The sequence below is a fragment of the Stenella coeruleoalba genome, assembly GCF_951394435.1.
Source record: "Stenella coeruleoalba genome assembly, chromosome: X".
NCBI classification, from domain to species: Eukaryota; Metazoa; Chordata; class Mammalia; order Artiodactyla; family Delphinidae; genus Stenella; species Stenella coeruleoalba.
This window is the reverse complement of record NC_137152.1, coordinates 97,994,939-98,015,212: the sequence shown is the minus strand read 5'-3', so window position 1 is coordinate 98,015,212 and position 20,274 is coordinate 97,994,939. Positions and strand designations below refer to the sequence as shown.

The following is a 20,274-nucleotide window of genomic DNA, read 5'->3' as shown; positions in this document are numbered from 1 at the left end:
AAGATATGTATGATTTTTGATTCCCTGTTTAGGCTTATCTGTTTTATTAATCTGTTCTACAAAAAATATGTAGTATTTCTATAAAGAGGAAAAGTGTGGACACTAAAACTTGCTGGAAAGACCTTGGAGGGCCTTAGCAGACCTTTTCTTGACTCTACTCATTCCTACATGCACCACAAACTCTTCTGCTAACTCTACCACCATCTCAATGGTTGTTTGTTTGGGAGGTCGACCTACTTTTCAGGACAAAGGGTAAACTCCTTACCAAAGCATTCATGGCCCTTTCTACTTTAAAGGCCCTTCTGCCACTCTAACCAGTGCTCCTGCCATTTTATTCCCTGGACAGGTACACACTCACACACCTCTGCCACTGTTCATGCTGCTTCCTTTGCCTGTAGTAACCTCCCTGCCACCCCTTTTTACTGCCATTTGAACTTCTAGCTTCAGGACCTCCTGAAATGCCCCCTCTTGAGCACTTTCCCAGGCACCAGCCCACCTCCTTCACCTCTCCTCCCCGCCACCCACCAGCCCCAGCTAATCATTCACTCTCCCATGCTTCCTTAGCACTTTGTGCTTACCCCTGTTATAGCACTTGACAGCTTGTGTCATCATTGTCCAAGTGTCTGTCAAACCCTCTAGATCATGAACCAGAACAGGCCATGGTTCTTAGATACCTGTGAGCCCCCAAGCCCTAACATAATTCCAGGCAGATAGTAGGTGCTTAATATGTTCTCTGTGAATGCTTATAAGTAGGGTCTGGAGTGTCTGTCCTATAGCTTCAAGTGGACAGCCCAGTTTTTCATGACCTGGAAAGATACTTGTATGATTTGTTTTGTTTTCATTTTTTGTTTGTTTTGTAACATGCTAGCTCCTCTAAAGTGAATAGTGATGGTCCTGTGGAGAGTTCTGAAAAAAGAATGTACAGAGATAGGAGGAGGTGAAGAAAGCAGAAATACTCTGCTTTCATAGGTGGAAAAAACCCATCTACCCAGGAGCATGTGCTTCTGCTAAGGAAGAGTCGAGGCAGCCCTGTCACAGCATGCAGTAGGAAATGGGGGTGCCCTATTAGGCACCTTCCTCACCACAGGAACCTCCATCACATCACCCAGGTCTGCCCTCTGGCCAGAAGCAACATCTGCTTCCTTAGCCTACCCCAAGGCTCAGGCTTTTTTATAGCCAGGGACCCACTGGGGTTATGAGCCCATTTTAACAAGGCCCACATGGAGACAACATCCTGCATCTACTGTCCTCAGTCAGGACATGTTGCCCAGCTTTTGAGTCCAAGTCCTCCCTCCTCTGAGAAGCCTTTTCTGAGAAGAGCCTACAAATTGCAATGCCTCCTGACTCACTTGGTTGAGTCAATATATTACAATGTAAAAATGGGAATATTTTACATTGTCAGTGTCCTCCAGCCAAAGATCACAAGAACATGCCTGCAGTTGAGCGAGTTGGGTTTATTATTCATTGCAGTGAGGGAGAACACACACCACGGGGGAACCATGTGATGTCTCGATAACAACTGTCAGAAAGAACCTGTTATAGGAGTTGGGGTTTGGTTGAGTTATTTTGGGACGTTTTCAAGGAAACGGGTTTGCTCTAGATTAGATGCCTTTAGATAGCAGGGGCAATTCTGTGATTGGTATTTGAATAAATCTTATCTATAGGGAGAGGAGACTAGAACCAGGATAAGGATGTAATTGGTAAAGAAGTGGTAGACACTCATTTTAGCCAAGAGAGGGGGATTTTTAGTAATGTGTGACCTTCTTTTTGTCCCTGCTTAAACAAAATTAAAGTTGCCTTGTTTTGTCTCCTTTCAACATGGTCTTGGAATGATCGTGTCTGATGTTGGTGTCCTATGATATTGTTTATGTCCAGTAGGAAATAAGATGGCCAAAGTTGCATATATAAGGTCTGTTTCAACTTCAGATTAAAGGTCAGGAGATTGGTCCTAGTCCTGGCTCCTCCATTAAGTGGCATGGCCTTGGGGAAGCCAGTTAGCAGCTCTAGGCCTTAGTTTCCCAGTTTAAAAAAGAGTGGAGGGCTTCCCTGGTGGCACAGTGGTTGAGAGTCCGCCTGCCGATGCAGGGGACGCGGGTTCGTGCCCCGGTCCAGGAAGATCCCACATGCCGCAGAGCGGCTAGGCCCGTGAGCCATGGCCGCTGAGCCTGTGCGTCCGGAGCCTGTGCTCCGCAACGGGAGAGGCCACAACAGTGAGAGGCCCACGTACCGCAAAAAAAAAAAAAAAAAGAGTGGAAAGAGTGGTCTTAAATGTAAAATAGATGGCTAGTGGGAAGCAGCTGTAGAGCACAGGGAGATCAGCTTGGTGCTTTGTGACCACCTAGAGGGGTGGGATAGGGAGGGTGGGAGGGGGACGCAAGAGGGAGGAGATATGGGGATATATGTACATGTATAGCTGATTCACTTTGTTATAAAGCAGAAACTAACACACCACTGTAAAGCAATTATACTCCAATAAAGATGTTAAAAAAATAAAATTAAATAATAAAATTTTTAAAATAAAAAATAGTCTTAGATTCAATATCTAAAGGCATTTCCAGCTCTGAAATTATGGGAGAATATGCGTTTCTCTTGCATCTCTTCTACCTTTATAGAAAGCGTTAAAGGGTACATAGCCACACATCCTTATAGAGCGGAATAATTACATAACATATGGTGTTATAGGTGACCTGTTTAAAAATCAACTAAGATTTTAATCTTAACACCATGTGTCACTATTAATTCCAAATGGATTAAGGAGTAAGTATAATGTAAACATTCAGGAGACTTCCAAAAAGAAGAAAGTATAAAATTTATCTCTGGATGAGAAAAGATTTGTAAACTTATGATGTTAAAATGAAGAAAAAGAAATATTACATTTTACAACATGAAAATGAAAAACTACATACTTAGAAATATTAACCAACTTAGAAAGCAAAATCAAACTAAGAAAACATTTTCAACAAATGGTTAATATCCTAAATATTATATAATCCCATCTCATTCCGTCTATCTAACAAACCTTGACTAAAGGTAGGGGATGAACTCTAACTATACAGATGATAAAACCGAGGCCTAGAAATGATAAGTAACTGTTCCAAGATCACATCGGGGGGCAAATGTTAAAACCAACTCTAGACCTCAGATTGGGATTCTGCCTCATTTTTGCTGTCTTTATAGTGAGGATTTTGGACTACAGATTTTTGACATTGCCTTCCAAATTTAAACCAATGATTTATGGCAACACCATGCTCCATTCTTGTGGTGAGACAGAGGGAAAAAAACATTTCAAATTTGGTTTTCCTTTTGGTGAAAGGAAAAAAATCCCTCTTTACCATTATGAGATTAGTATTATTTTCCATAAATATAACATCCAGATATTATTTGCGATGTTTTTTTCCAAAAAATATTTTTAGTGTTACAAATTTTTCTTTTTACAGAATGAGTATAAAATAGCAGTTAATTTCTCCATAACTTTCAGAATTACTTACACTTGACGTCTTGATTACGTGGATCCTGAAATCAATAAAAAGTCTTGGACTGTTGCCTCAGAACCATCCTAGGGAGCCTGTCCTTTTAATGATTGTCATGCTTAGCTCTTAGGAGATGACCTAGTCCTTTAAAAGAAGCATCCTTTTTTTTATTCAGTCTTTAGAGGCTTTAAGTGAATTTGTCTGGGTTCACTACACACCTTCCAGCTCCTTACGTTTACCATTTCTTCAATACTCAGTTCTGACTGCATCCATTTCAATTTTGACTACTCTTTTCCAAGTATCTTTACGTTAAATCGTCCAAATTCTTCTCTTTCTCTTCTTGGGAGGTTTCTACTACTGCTAACGTCTGAGCTATACAACATTTTTATGACCCTGTCCCTACTCACAGGAGCCATTACCAGGTGGAAATTCCCAGGTGGGAACTCCTCACAGTTCACGTGGCCAAGGGTGCCTCCATAAATAATTTTTTGGACAATCATAAAATTAAAAGGACAGGAGCCTTGTGAACCTGAACATAGGGTAAAACCTGAGGCGCCAAAGAACAGGGAGGCGACTGTGAGCAATCCTACAACCGAAGGGCCTTGGTCGTTCACTGGGCACAGGGCACGTCAATCCTCGCTTGTCAGCAAATAAGCTTGGAGCTCGAGACGAGGGGGCACGGCCCACTGTCTACTCTTCCGGCCCCGCCCCCCGCCTGTGGCCTAGAAGAATCTTTCCCTCACGGCCTGGCCTACTGCTATCTGAGGCCCGGCCTCAGTGGGCCACTCCCGGTGTCGGCCCCCTGCCCGCCCTGTCGTGGGGCCTCCTCTGTTGTCCCCTCAGCGGCCTCCCCGTCCGGCAGCCACAGCCCTCAGCCTCCCGTCAGGGCAGCCACCTCAGCGGCCACCGCCTGCGCAATCGACGCCCGCCTGGTAGAGGTAACTGCTCGGTGCCATGTCGGCCACGGGGGATGGAGACCCGGCCCCGGGAGGCCCAGAGGGCCCCGCAGGCGCAGCTGGGGCCCAGACCGAGGCGGCCAGAGCCGGCGACCAGGTGGACCGCGACTCGGAGATTCGCGGGGGCGACACGGCGCCGGGTGCTTGGGGAGGCGCTGGGGAGGCGGCCCTGGAAGGCGGGGGCGCTGAGGAGGACTCGGACATCAGGCCGGCAGAGGAGGAGGAGGAGGAGGAGGAAGAGGAGGAGGAGGAGGAGGAGGCGGCGGCAGGGGGCCAGAACCTCGTGTTAGAAGTGCACCAGTTCCCCGCGGCGAGCTTTCACTTCGTGCTCCTGGAGCTGGCGTACTTACTGCTGCCCCGCGTCCCCTACAACAACCACGTGTTCGTCCCGCCCCCGCCGAGCGAGCGCGAAGCCTTGGCCAGGCTCCCCGAACCCCAGGCGCCCGATGGGCGGGCCCCGCAGCCCAGGAACCCGAGGAGCTCAGCACCCCTGAGGGTGAGCGGCTGGCGGGCGGGTCGGTCGGGAGACACGGGTAGCGAGGGACCCAGGCTCAGAGGGGAGCCTCGGGAGGTGAAGCCGGGAGTCGGGGCCTCCAGGAGCTGAAGGCCATAGGGGCCCAGTAGAAGCCCACCTCCATAACGACCGCTCCAGTTTTGGAGGGGGGAAATAAGCTGCCCTCTGCCAACCCCTGGTAAGAGGTCTGAGATGATCGGTGCCATTTATGAGGCCACAGGTGAAGGTCAGTGGAGGCAGGTGTTCGGGAGGGAGCTTGGGAGGAGATGGAAGAGAAAAGAACAAGCAAACGGCTTTTGGATCCTGGCTTTTAAAAATGTCAAGATTCTTAGAAAGTTGATCCCAATACATTATGAGCTGATACGGGAGCACTTGGTCACGGTGAAATATTCAGGGGGGTGAGGAACCAATGAGCTTCACCACAGATTTTTTGTCATCGAGGCAAAACACATTTTTGCAACAGAGTTCTGACCGAAACATACAGAATGCATCAGACCCCGACGATTCTGATCCATTCCCTAAAGAGCCATAAGTAATAAGTAGCACAGGGTGACAGATTTACTGGAAAAAGAGAAATAATGTCACTGTGAAAATGATCAAGCAGGAGAAAAGTGAGGGCCATGGAAGTGTTACAGCAACCAGAAGGAAGGTACCCAGCTACTGTTTTCTTAGTTGCTCCTATCCTTCTGCGTCTCCTAAGGGTAGAGTAGTCTTTTAAATTGGGATTTTTTTTTCTGTGAATGTCTTGTCCCAAAGTCTGTATTATTCACTAAAGAAACAATTTAATACCAGGATGAAAACGCCAGTGAAGAGGCCCGAGGTGCTGAAAGTGAGGGGGAAAGAGAAGTGTAACAAAAAGAACCTGAACCCAGCGGGACAGACCCAGAAAGTCCAGGTAGCTGTGTATAGCTTTGAAAATAACCCAGCGGCTCCCAGGCACTTACCAATTTTGTTTTCGTTTTTTAATTCTCCCAGTGAATTGAGAAAAAATGTGTTTAAAATTAGTTTAACAATTCAAATTTACCTACTCAGAATGTTAATAGAACATTCATGCACCTAGTAATATAAATCAGCAGCAGCAAAAGTAGCTGGGCTGGGCACTAGTGGGGCCTTCATTACTTGGCCACAGAAGTGCAGTCTCCTGTACTAAGAGATGACGACTTTTAGAATCTGACTACTTACAAATAGCAAAACGTTCAGAATTTCAGGTAGGACCACATTTAGTGATTAATACCTAACGATTTGTTCGGTTGTAGATTTTTGTATTTTATGTGACAGTCAAAAGAAGAGCAATTTAGTCACAGTATGACTCTTGTTTATCACTGAATTGGTAATGAAGTCTTAAGGTGTATCTTGTCTTTGAGTATATTTAAGTGATTAACATTTTTTCTGCATTTTCACAGCTGTGTATTTCATGGTAATAGCCTCTTTCTCATATGGTAGATATAGAAACTGAAGGTCTGGGAGAGTAAGGGAGTATCATTTGTGGAATGAGCATAGGCTTTTAAGGTGGAGAGAGTGATTTAAATCCCAGAATCACCTCTCAAGGGGGAAAAAAGCGTTTATGGTGTTGGGCAAGAGGGAGACAAGGTTGGTATGATCACATGATTGAAGCCATCGGTTGTACAAGCACCCTGTATCCAAGGTGCAGGTTACAAGAGGAAAACGTGTTGTTCTTCTCTACTTGTTTAGATAGAGCCCTCAAATGCAGCACATACACAAAGGGCTGACCATTTTCTTAGATTTAGAAAGTCTCTGGTGCTGGTTAGTGCTGTATAATTGTTAATTTTCTCTCATTTCATCCTGCAGTTGGGAGGAATGGAAAGAAGATGAAGAAAGAATAAAGGATCTGTTTTTCACGATTTTTAGGTTTTTCATTTTTTCGAAGCCCATGGGAATGTTATTAACACTGATTCCATTCCAAAATTCATCACCCAAAAAGTGATATCCAATAACATATATGAGTTTTTTCTCTTACAGTTATTTTTAACTAGAACAAATGCTGTCAGATATGTTTGTTTTAAGTTAATAAACTGAAATGTAGGCAGATTTTATTTACATAAATAATCCTGATTCGAATCTCTTTTACCTTTGACCAATTTTACCTTCATTGAAAGGCATCACTTTCTACCATTTGGTAAGCCTGTTTGAAATTCTTTTATTGCAGCCCAAAATAAATTAAAATTTCAAGTTTAAAACAATTTTTGTGAAGACGGAAATGGAGGTCGAGCCTTTAGAGTTGTGCTATTTACTACATTAGTCACTAGCCACATGTGGCTGCTGAGCATTCAAAATGTGGCTAGTCTGAGTTGAGATGTGCTGTAAGTGTAAAAAATACTGTAAAGTCTCATTAATAACTACACATTGAAATGATAATATAGTGTTAAACAAATATAACATTAAAATTACTTCCTCCGGTTTCTTTTTACTTTTTTAATGTGGCTACTAGAACATTTAAAATTACACATGACTTGTGTTATATGTGTATTTCATAGTACTGCTGTGAGCTTTTGAAGGAAACCTGATGCATGGCCCAGATTGCCTGGAGGCCAGATGGTGCTGCAGAGCCTGAGCCCAGACACTAATTTGGAAAACTGGTTCTCAAAGTTTGGTCCTTAAAATAGCATTATCGGCATCACCCAGGAATCCTTAGGCTCCACCCAAGACCTGCGAATCAGAAACTCTGGGAGTGGGGCCCAGCAGCCTGTATTGTAACAAGCCCTCCAGGGGACTCTGATGCAGCTACGGTTTGAGAAGCACTGGTTTAGAGCCACACGGGGAGAAGCTGAGACCCACCCGTGGTGGGACCAGCCTTCATTCACTGGCTTGGGACTGTTATAGGTAAACTAAACAGGATGGCAAGGGCTGGACTGGAGAGGAGATTAGAACTCACAGGGGCTGAGACACAGAGAGGCTAAGAATGGGTGATGGCAGGAAAAAAATGCATAAGGGAAAAAGCTGGTTCCAGAAGGATGCAAACATGATATGAAGTCTAAGAAAACATTCAATCACCATATACTGATTGTGGATACATACAGAGAGTAAAAGGCAATGCATGTGAAAGATGTATACAAATGTAGCATACAGAAGGGCATGCAATGGAAAGATAAACACCACATTTAGGATATTGGTTACCTCTTGAGAAAAGAAAGGGAGGGGAATTCTGTTGGGAAGGGCTTCGCAGGGGGCTTCAACTATATTTGTAATGTTACATTTCTTAAGCTGGGTTGTGGGTAAATAGACATTTACAGTAGTATTCTTTATAATTTTGTGTAGATCTGAAGTATTTCAATAAATAATGAGTAAAAATAAAAAGAGGAAAGGGAGAAAATGGACTTAATCTCTGAACTCTGTTTAAGGAAATAGAAAGATAAAGTTGTAGATGACCAGAGTAGAGGATCAGAGAAGGGGAAGGGCCTGGGGATTTGAGACCAGACAGCCTCATTTCTGCAGTTAGTTAAGGCTTCCTAGGTACCTGAAATATGGTCTGCCTGGGGTACACTTTGTTCCCATGGGCTTGTCTCCTGGCCTCCTTATAGATAGCTGATAACCTCATATTCTGTGGTGGCATGTCTTATATTCTAACTACACACACACACACACACACACACACACCATTCCACCAACACCAGCCCCTGGACTGAACCTCTAAATGGTTGGGACCTTAAAGGGTTTTATTTATCTTTCTTTCCCAAAGCCCTGGGCAATGAGTTTTCCTCTTAGTAGGTACTTAATGTCTATTAAAGTAAAGTAAACTTAACATCCCCACAATCTTTTTTTGGTCGCCAGTGTTGACATTTTAAAATGTATTATCACATATTATTCCTTAGGGCTAGAACCCCATGGTGAGACAAAAGGCAAAGCACTCCCTGTCACCATTATTTAAACTGAAAGGGCAGGCCAAGTAGTATGATTTGAGGACCTTCAAACTGGCTCTGATTTGTTAGTGTTTATGCCGTGCTAGTTGTAATTACAGTATTGCTTCTAGGCCCAGGCAAGAGGGACCTCTGTCCTGAGCTCTGTTTTTTAGAGATCCCACTTTGGCCTTCTTCCAACCATACCCCTTCTTATAGGGCCAGGAACCCAGCCCATGGGAACAAGGGGTGTGTCCCTGCTAGCCCATGCTCCAGGTACCTGGCACCCCTGAACCGTCACAAGCCTGCTTCCAGAGCCTGTGTGCTCCTCTTAGAGCTCTCCTGGGGAGGACTGACTGCACTGCCTGGGTATGTGCTCCCAGGCCCTAGGGGAGGGGGGATTGTATGCCCAGAACAGGGGATGGGGCCTGGCCTAGGAGCCAGGGCACAGGCAGGGGGAGGGGAGAGGGGGCAGCTGTTCCCACAGCATTGGAGCAGAACTTAGAGAAGTTGGAGAATTTGAAATCCCAACCTGGCCTTTCAGGTCATTATGAAAGTACATTTGTCTTGGAAGGAGATCCAGCATGTTTTATTTAATGGTTTATTAGGTGATTTAAACATTTCAAATATTTAGATAGATCTTATGTGGATTCCCAACGGAACTCTTCTTCTGAACCCTGCAAATATTACAAATGTTACAGGCAGGCCAGATTAAATATCTGGTCGATCACCCCTTTCCCTTCTTCACTCTGTGTTACACTTTGTTACCTGAGCATAGTGGGCCCCTTGCTTCTGAAGCTGCCTTATTCTAATAGCCCATCTTGCTATAATACTTGGATCTAGCCCCTGGTCCAGGCTGGAGTACAAATACGAAACATCTTGCCCCCTCTACTCACCCCCCACTGTACTACGCTCCCACTGGTCTCTTTCTTTGCTCCGCAGGTGTTTATATACACAACTTCTCTTCAGTACTACCTCTCCCCCATACAAATACCCACTGCATGCCATGAGCTTGGTCAGGCACAGCTGAGTAGAGGCCCTTTATGCCCCGCACTACCTCTTAACATTTTGCTTCTCTGACAACCTTCAGGTCTGAATTGTCAATATCCTATTTGATTTCCCTCCCTGCTGTGACAAAAACTACAGAACAGGTTCTGTTGTATTTGTTTTCATATAGCAAAGATCAAAGAAGCTGAATATTTTTAAGAATGTGCCTCTGGGCATTAAAAAAATAACCTCTATTTAAAAACACAGTTGTTAACTGTGGGGGGAAAAATCAATAATGGGGAGTTCTCAGAATAAGAATAACCTGATAGAAGTCCACACTGAGAAGAGAGAGAAGAAAGGTATAACTGCTAATCTACCAGAATTACCTGGGTAAAGGGCATCCACCTAAATGAATTTTCATTATGGGAATACAAAGGAAATAAAATCCAATCAATCAAAAACCTAGCATCAAAAAGGTAAAGATACAGAATCAGGGACAGTAGATGTTTTATAGAGAAAATGCAAAATCCAGCATGTGGTTGTATGGTATCACATTATTCCGGCATCAGCAAAACCAAGCAGCCATTGGTTTTTCTCAGCCATTACACTCAGAACTGAAAAGGCACAGTTATGTCTAGGTCTGCATTTCTATTTAAGCAAAGTAGCCCCAAGGTGACAGAGGCACCCACAGTGAAAGGTATAGTACTGAAAAGACACCTCTGGGTCCCCTAAGAAAATGAGCTCTCCAGGCATCCAAAGGGAGCTCATGGTGTTTGATGTGTTTGGGGAATGGAATAAAGGGGAAGGACTATGGAGAGGAAATTTTAACCAACTTCCGGTGAACCTAGATGAAAATCTAGGGTGGTTGGTGCCTTGGAGAGCCAGCCTATTAACCAACTAACTCTTATGGCAAGTGAGCTTATATCTTTACTCCTCTGCCTAGAAGTTCTTAATGGAGGCGATGCTACAAAAGAAAAAGACTGTGTGGCAAGATGGGAAGGGAGGAGTCAAAAATTGCTGGGCTACTTGTCCCCGCCCCTCACAGTTAACCATCCCTCTCATCCTGACTCCTCCTTTCCCACTTCCCCTTTTGACCTTCCCTCTTCCCTGTGACTCGGGGGGAGTGGTTCACTGGGGAGGTGGGGGCTGTCCAGCCTAGTGATTGTTGAGGTGTGTGTGCCTCTAGGAATGAGGGCAGGGAAAGGCTGCTTCAGTCACTTCAGGCTTCCCGTTAGCAGAAAGTCAGTTCTGTGGCTTTGGGATTGCAGCCTTGCTTTGGGCTAAAACCTGTGAAGCAGAAGTTACTGAGGGGAAGGAACTAGAAGTTTGGCTACATGGAGTTCTCCACCTCAAGGCAGGAGTGAGGGGATAAGACAGCTCTCCAGTGGCCCCAGACTTTCTTCAGTGTGGTGAGCTTGCTGTCTGCCTGATTGGAAGTACAGCTTTTGGCTTCTGTAGAATTTTGAATTTTAAGAGTCTTAAGCGCTCCAACAATAGGATATGTATGATGTGCAGTACGTTTCTGGGCAACTGGAGAGGGTCACAGTGGAATTGGGGCAAGATGCCAAACACTAATGGACTAACCATCCAGAGGAGTACAATAATCCCCAAGAAATGTTCTGTCTCATAGGGAGGTGCTTACTGTTGTCAGATCTGAAACAGATTGACATGGGGCATGTGTAAAGAAAAAGCTCTGTATAAGTATTCTATACGTTACTATTACCCAGTTTGCACGAATTGGGGTGCCCCAGGGACACAGGGAAGGTGTTTCAAGGGGTGGTGGGCTGATTGGGGAACTAGTCTTTGCAAAGCATGGAGTAGCAACCAAAAAGTGAAACATATAACTAAGCTCATAAAGCCTAAGACAATCCTTGGACTAAATCATCTGGACTTTTTCCATTAGAAATACTTTTTTTTTCTTTGTCAAGGAAAATGACAACCTCTTAGTAACCCCAAGAAAACATTTTTGCATCCTCCCTTCTAAAGCACATCATCCAAAGATAACCATTTTATAAGTAAATCTACAACAGTGCATCCAGCATCATGGCCCTTTCCTGAGAGCAGAAATCTCATAGGCCATGGTGAGGATTCAAATTAAAAAGAGGACGTGAAGGCCGTATGTAGACAGTCAAGACCTAGGCGGGTTAAAATAACAACAAAAACTGTTAATGGTGATAGTTATTGCAAATAGACGAAACAAGTCTTACCAAATTCAAGAAAAATGAAATTTTATCAAGCATCTTTTCTGACTGCAATGTTATAAAACTAGGAATCAGTAACAGGAGGAAAATTTTAAAATTCACAAATACATGGAAATTAAACAATTTCCTGAACACCTAATGGATCAAAGAAATCAAAGGGAAATGAAATAATATCTTGAGACAAATAAAAATGGAAACAAGATATCATAACTTACAGGATGTACCAAAAGCAGTTTTAAGAGGAAAGTTTATAGTAATAAGTACCCACATTAATTATAAAAAAAATCTCAAACAACCTTATATTACACCTCAAGGAACTAGAAAAAGGAGAACTAAGCCCAAAGTTAGCAGAAGGATGGGAATAAAGATTTGAGAATGAATGAAATAGAGAATATGAAAACAGTAGAAAAAAGATCAATGAAACTAAAAGTTGGTTTCTTGAAAAGATAAGCAAAATTGAAAAACCTTTAGCTAAACCATGAAAAATAAGATTCAAATAAAATTATAAATGAAAGAGGAACCATTATAACTCATACCACACAAATACAAAGGATTTTAAGGGACAACTATGAACAATTATACACCAACAAACTGGATAACCTAGAAGAAATGGATAAATCACTGGAACCATACAAGCTACCAAGACTGAATCATGAAGATATTGAAAATCTGAACAAAACAACAAATAAGGAGATTGAATCAGTAATCAAAAAACTCCCAACACAGAAAATTCCAAGACCAGATGGTTTCCCTGGTGAATTCTACCAAATATTTAAAAAATTAATGCCAATCCTTCTTAAACAATTACCAAAAAATTGAAGAGGAGAGAACACTCCCAACCTTATGAGGCCAGCATTACCCTGAAACCAAAACCAGATAAGGACACTATAAGAAAATAAATTACAGACCAATATTCCTGATGAAGATAGATGCAAAATTCCTCAACAAAATACTAGCAAATGGAATTCAACAGCACATGATCAAATGGGATTTACCCCTAGGATGCAAGGAAGGTTCAAAACATACAAATCAATAAATGTCATTCACCACATTAATAGAATGAAAGATAAAAATCATATGATCATCTCAACAGATGGGGAAAAAAAGCATTTGATAAAATTCAACATCCTTTCATGATAAAAATTTCAACAAATTAGGTATAGAAGGACTGTACCTCAACATAATAAAGGCCATTTGCAATTAGCCCACTGCTAACATCATACTCAATGGTGAACAGGAACAAGATAAGGGTGCCCACTCTCACCACTCCTATTCAGGATTGAACCGAAAGTCCCAGCCAGAGAAAGTACACAAGAAAAATAAAAGACATCAAAATCAGAAAGTAAGAAGTAAAATTGTCTTTGTTTGCAGATGACATGATCTTATATATAGAAAACCCTAAAGACTCCACCAAAAAATGTTAGAATGTTAGATCAATGAATTCAGTAAATTTGCAAGATACAGAATCAATATACAAAAATCAGTTGCATTTCTATACAGTAAGAACACAGTATCTGAAAAACAAATAATAAAAACAATCTCATTTACAATACATCAAAAGCAATAAAGTACTTAGGAATACATTTAACCCAGGAGGTAAAAGATCTATATACCAAAAACTATAAGACACTGAGGACAAAAATTGAAGAAGACACAAAGGGAAAAATATCCCAATTTTGTAGATAGAATATTGTTAAAATGTCCATACTACACAAAGCCACCTACACATTCAGTACAATTCCTAGCAAAATTCTAATGACATTTTTCACAGAATAGAAAAAATAATCCTAAAATCTGTATGGAACCACAAAAGACTCCAAATAGCCAAAACAATCCTGAGAAAGAACAACAAAGCTGGAGGCATCACACTTCCTGATTTCAAACTATATTACAAAGGTATAGTATTCAAAACAGTATGATACTGGCATAAAAACAGACACACAGAACAATGAAAAAGAATCAAGAGCTCAGAAATAAGCCTTGCATAATTGGTCAACTAATATTTGACAAGGGAGCCAAAAATACTCAATGGGGAAAGGGTAGACTCTTCAATAAATGGTGTTGGGGAAAATGGTTGTCGACTTGCAGAATGAAATTGGACTCCCATCTTATACCACTCACAAAAGTTAACTTGAAATGGATTAAAGACTTAAATGTAAGACCTGAAACCATAAAACTCCTGGAAGAAAACATAGTTTCCCTATGACAAGCTCCCTGACATGGGTTTTGGCAATACTTTTTGGATTTTATACTAAAAGCACAGGCAACAAAAGCCAAAATAGACAGGTGGGACTATATCAAACAAAAAAGCTCCCACACAGCCAAGGAAACAATCAACAAAATGAAAAGGCAACCGACAGAGGGAGAGAAAATACTTGCAAATCTCTATCTGATAAGGGGTTAATATCCAAAATATATGAGGAACTCATACAATACCAAAAATACAGATAACCCATTTCTAAAATGGGCAAAGGACCTAAATAGGCAAATGACCAATAGGTAGAGGGAAAGGTGCTTAACATCTTTAATGATCGGGGAAATGCAAATTGAAACCACCTTGAGGTATCTCCTCACACCTGTTCGGATGACTATTATCAAAAAAACAAGTGCTGGTGAGGATATAAAGAAAAGGAAACACTTTACACTGTTGGGAGTGTAAATTGGTACAGCCACTATGTAAGATGGCATGAAGTTTCCTCAAAAAAATTAAACGTAAAATTACCATATGATCCAGAAATCCCACTTCTGGATATATAGCCAAAGGAAATGAAATAACTACCTTGAGGAAATATCTGCACCCCCTTGTTCACTGCAACATTATTCACAATAGCCAAGACATGGAAACAATCTAAGTGCCTGTGCATGAATGAATGGAAGAAAATGTGATGTGTATATACACATATACACACACATATACACACACACACATATATAATGAAATATTATTCAGTCATAAAAAGGATGAAATCCTGAATTTTATGACATGGGTAGACCATGAAGGCGTTATGTTAAGTGAAATAAGTCAAACAGAGAAAGACAAATACTGTATGATCTCACTTATATGTGGAATTTAAAAAAACCCAAACTCATAGAAACAGAGTAGAATGGTGGTTGCCGGGGCTGCAGGGTAGGGGAAATGGGAAGATGTTGGTCAAAGGGTACAAAGTTCCAATTATAAGATGAACCAGTTCGGGGGACCTAATGTACTATAGTTAACAATACTATATTGTATCCTTCAAAGTTACTAAGGGAGTAGGTCTTAAAAGTTCTCACAACAACCACCACCACCAGAAAAGGTAACTATGTGAGGTAATGGATGTGTTAACTAACTTTAATGTGGTAATCACTTCACAATATATATGGCTATCAAGTCATCCCGTTGTGCACCTTAAACTTACACAGTGTTATACACCAAATATATCTCAGTAAAGGTAGGGAAAAAAGAGAACTGAGGTATCAAGCCATGAAAACACATGGAAGAAACTTAAGTCATATTACTAAGTGAAAGAAGCCAATTTCAAAAGGCTATATATTGTAGGATTCTAAGTACATGACATTCTGAAAAAGGCAAACTATGGAGACTAGATAAGTGGTTGCCAGGAGTTGGGGGAAGGAATGGATGAATATGCTGAGCATGGGATTATTAGGACAGTGAAACGACTCTGTATGATATGTAATGGTGGATACATGTCATTATACATTTCTCAGAACCTAAAGAATGTACATCAAGAGTAAACCCTAAAGCAGTTATACTCCAATAAAGATGTTAAAAAAAATGAAAAAGTAAATCCTAATGTAAACTATGGACTCTGAGTGATAATGACTTGTCAATGTAGGGTTGGTTAATTGTAACAAATGTGCCCCTCTGGTGTACAATGTTGATAGTCGGGGAGGCTGTGCATGTGTGGGAGCAGGAGGTACGTGAGAAATCTGTGTACCTCCTGCTCAACTCTGCTGTGAACCTAAAACTGCTCTAAAGAATGAAGTCTATTTAAAAAAAAATCCGGGGGCTTCCCTGGTGGCACAGCGGTTGAGAATCTGCCTGCCAATGCAGGGGACACGGGTTCGAGCCCTGGTCTGGGAAGATTCCACATGCCGCGGAGCAACTAGGCCCGTGAGCCACAACTACTGAGCCTGCGCGTCTGGAGCCTGTGCTCCACAACAAGAGAGGCCGCGACAGTGAGAGGCCCGCGCACCGCGATGAAGAGTGGCCCCCACTTTCCGTAACTAGAGAAAGCCCTCGCACAGAAATGAAGACCCAACACAGCCATAAATAAATTAATTAAATTTAAAAAAAATCCGTGGACTCCCATATGCCTATGTAATAATCCACGAGCTCATTCTATTTTTCCCTTCCCTCTCTTCCATTTTTAGTTGTGCTATTTATACATTATCAATATGTATTTCAGTTATGAATTGTTTATCACCTTTATCCCAAACTTTTAGTCTTTGGTCTATAATTAGATTCAATGCAAAAAAAATGGACAGAGACAGGAAGCAGGTAAAAAAAATGAGTGCACTCTTTTGTATTAAAAAAAAATCTAGGAGTATTGGTTTCTGCTACAGAAAAGTAGCGAGTAGAGACAGCCCTGGTCATAGCACGTGGTAGGAAATGGGGGTGCCCTATTAGGCACCTTCCTCACCACAGGAACCTCCAGCACATCACCCAGGTCTATCCTCCGGCCAGAAGCAATATGCTGTTCCTTCCCCCACTCCTTGAGTCAGGCTTTACTTACACCTTAGGACCCTCTCAGGCCTTGTGTGAATTTTAACACAGATACTGTGTAGACAATTTCTTGCCTTTACTGCCCTACCCAGGTAGGGGATACTGTCATCTTTTGAGTTCAAGTCTTCTCTCCTCTGTGAAACATTTCCTGGGAAAAGCCCACACACTGTCTGACGTCCTGACTCTGTTGCAGAGGTGAGTGAGTCAATGCATGAGACTGTGAAGATGGAAATATTTCACATGCAATCTTTCTCCCAACTAGACTTGAGCCTCTGTCACTAGAGATAGTGACACCTGCTTTTCTGTCCCCAGCAATGTCTCATATGAGTCATTGAACATAGGTGTGCAGTAAATATTTACTGGTTTCTGTGGGATGGGTAAGGAAGGCTGGTCTGTATCTTTCAGAGACCCTGGGTCATGCTCATTTACTTTTTGGCTTAATAACCTTCTCCTGTCAAATGTCCCTAGAGCTCTATAGAAAAGAAGCAGACCTATCTCAAATTCAGATTAGAAGTCAGAGATGTTGGTTTTAATCACAGCTTCTCCATTAACTAACATGACCCTAGGAAAATCAGTTAGCTGCTTGGGCCTTAGCATCCCCACCTGGAAAAAAAATGGGCTTGGACACAAATCTCACTCCCACCTATTCTACATTCCTAGGATGCACAGCCACACATCAAAAGAGAGGAAAGGGGGCTTCCCTGGTGGCACAGTGGTTGAGAGTCCACCTGCGGATGCAGGGGAAACGGGTTCGTGCCCCGGTCCGGGAAGATCCCACATGCCGTGCAGCAGCTAGGCCCGTGAGCCATGGCCGCTGAGCCCGCGCGTCCGGAGCCTGTGCTCCGCAATGGGAGAAGCCACAACAGTGAGAGGCCCACGTACCGAAAAAAAAAAAAAGAGAGAGAGAGGAAAGGGATTACCCAACAAATGATGCCAGAGGTTAGCTGTTTAGAAAAAAGGAAAGTCAGCCAAGATCCGAACTTCAGAACATGTGCCAATATAACTCCAGAGGGATATGGGTATATAAGGTAAAAATTCACGAGGAAAATAAGAAGAAAATATATCCTTGAATAGTCTTATCAGACGGTAAAGAATTTTTAAAGAACATGAAAGAAACAGAAAAGGAAAACATTGGGAAACTTTCTACACAAAAAAGGAAAACCAATATACTTAGAAATATTAACAAACATAAGAGGAACATGCAGGATGAGAGAAACACAACAAAAAGAACAAATGCTTTATGTCCTACCCCCAATTTGACAGCCTCTTCCTCTCTCAGTCCTCAGTGAAAGGGAAGGCAGAGAGTAAACTGACCCACTAACCAGAGGGGAGCTGTTTAAGCTCGTAGACCTGATAACCACGTGACTGCTCCACACCAAACCAGAGGGTTGTTGCTAAAAGCCTGAGTAACTACCCAATAGCAGCCACCTGTAAATTAAACTCCCTGGGATAGGCAGGCCAGCGCTTATTACCTAATTTTGTAGATAAGAAAACTGAGACCCAGAAAAGCTAAATGAGATTGCAAAGTCATAACAACTGGTAAGCGTTAAAACCAATCATGGAACCCAGCTGGGGTTCTGCCTCAGTTGACCCATCTATGAAATGAGGAAGTTGGATTAGACCCGTGGTTCTCCAAGTGCAAGTGCAGTGCCCTGACCAGCAGCATCAGCCTCCCACAGGAAGCTGTTGGAAATGCAAATTCTCAGGTCACCCCAGACCCTGGCATCCTGACCTCTGGGGTGGGGCCCAGCAATCTGTGGTCCAACAAGCCCTCCAGGTGCTTCCTATGCGCACCAAAGTTTGGAGAACCACTGGATTCCATGATTCCTAAGGCCGCTTCCAGACCTAAAACATTTTCATTAATATCTGAGCATTGACCTCCAGGGCATTTGGCACAAAACCATGGTGTCTTCTTGACCTGGGACCAAAGGGTAAAAAAAGGAAAAGTTTGATTGGAGTTTGTATTAGTGGGAGGAAACACTCCTGCCCCTTGGTGGAATTGTGTTCGTGAAAAGCTACCAGTCTTAAGTCATTTGCACATGGCATGTTGGCACTCAAACCAGCCTTTCTTTCTGGGGTCTGCGGTGGAGAGAGGAGCAATGAGCCCCTCCTTACAAAAGCAATGTGGAGGCGGGTGGCGGGGTGGGAGGCGAGGAAGAAATGTGTCAATCACCTTTTCCCAGCAAATTCTCTTAGACCTAGAGGCCTCCAGGACCCACTGGAGAAACTTGCTGGAGGGAATAGCAGGGGCCAACTGTTGACCTTCCCTGATGCTGGCTGCTCCCCTTCGACTTGCCCTGACCTTGGCCAGATTTAAATGCCAGCTCAAGGCTGGCTGACACGGAGAGAACCCGCTAGTCTGACACTGAGGTCCTGCCCTGTTTTGAGGCCACCCAGACTTTCTGTCGCGGGCACAGTCTCTGCTCCTCAGCCAGCCTTGCCTAATCCTGGTCACCCAGCAGTAGCAGCTGTCGCCTCGGCCACAGCCCAGCACCCTCACCCCAGCAGCACCCCTGCGGCACTTTCGTTGTTTGCTTTCACCTGTGCCCCCACTTCCCAGCCAGAGCTACTGAGGAGGTCTTATGTCTGATGAAAGCGACATAAAACCAGCTCCACTGGCCCGACCAGAAGTGGCTGCCATGAAGGATGGAGGCGGAGGAGGGGAGGGCTGGCGACATTAACCTTGATGCGGAGAAGGCAGCTCATGAAGGCCAAGAGGAGGGAATCCCACAACAAGACGCCAGAAAGATAGACTATGGTGCTGAGGGCTGCCCATCATCTTTCACCATCCACACCTTCCTGGGCTGCCTGTCTTAATTAGGGGATGGAGGACACTTGAGCAACTTGGCCTCACAGCTAATGAGGAGGAAGATAAAGGCCCTCAGGTGGGAAAGCAAAAGACCCTCAAGCTCTGCCCAGGAGGCTCTGTTTTCTATTGTTGAGGAAGGAAAAAACTTGAGGGGAGGCAAATTCCTCAAGCTTCCCAAGAAAGATTTGCGAAAGAACACCCATAGCCCATGTAGAATACGGTTAGGATGCCCAGCAGTTATCTAACTCCCTCAAAAATGTTCAGTTTAAAATTGCTCAAACGAAAGCTAAATTTCATAGAGAAGTTCATGATATTTTAAAAAATGCTTCTATCAACCTCTATTTGATAAGAGATTCAAAATCATCAGTGCAATTTATGAGCTTACAGAAAATATGTGCAAATGCAAACAGATGTTAAGGAGGCACTTAAAGAAATGGAGAAGACAGCTCCAGGAAGCAACAAACTCTGAAGTAAAAGCTACCCTAAAGGAATTCCTCATTTTTGGTGAATGTTTAAGAATATACAGATGTTTGAAGACATAGTTCAGAAACGTGATGAGCCATTCTAGAGCATCTGAAAGATACTAGACTCAAGTTTTCAGAGACTGGTGAGACTGAGTTTCACAAAATATTTCTTTGAACCCAATGAGTATTTCTAGTCATTGGATCCTGATATTGCACTCAATGAGCTATTTCTTTGGGTTAAGACACGGTGTGTTGATGTAACAAGTGATTCTAAACAGCATCTGCACAAGGTA

General features: G+C 42.9%; 2 protein-coding genes across 8 annotated transcripts in view; one reads left to right on the top strand and one right to left on the bottom strand.

Annotated features, from left to right (window-relative positions):
* Positions 1–20,274, bottom strand: part of LOC307180253 (uncharacterized protein) — a 1,346,125-nt gene that overhangs the window by 1,194,179 nt on the left and 131,672 nt on the right. The window lies entirely within an intron of this gene.
* On the top strand, positions 4,205–7,352 carry LOC307180387 (uncharacterized protein). The gene is made up of 3 exons (XM_079910604.1): positions 4,205–4,922; positions 5,733–5,835; positions 6,750–7,352. Exons 1-2 carry the CDS (start codon positions 4,425–4,427, stop codon positions 5,790–5,792), a joined length of 558 nt encoding a protein of 185 aa, XP_079766730.1. The 5' UTR covers positions 4,205–4,424; the 3' UTR covers positions 5,793–5,835; positions 6,750–7,352.

What these genes read in the sequence shown, in the direction of transcription:
- LOC307180387 (XM_079910604.1), top strand. Translation starts at nt 4,425, where the DNA reads ATGTCGGCCACGGGGGATGGAGACCCGGCCCCGGGAGGCCCAGAGGGC. An exon ending in GGAGCTCAGCACCCCTGAGG is followed by an intron (nt 4,923 to 5,732) that starts GTGAGCGGCTGG and finishes ATTTAATACCAG; the next exon opens with GATGAAAACGCCAGTGAAGA.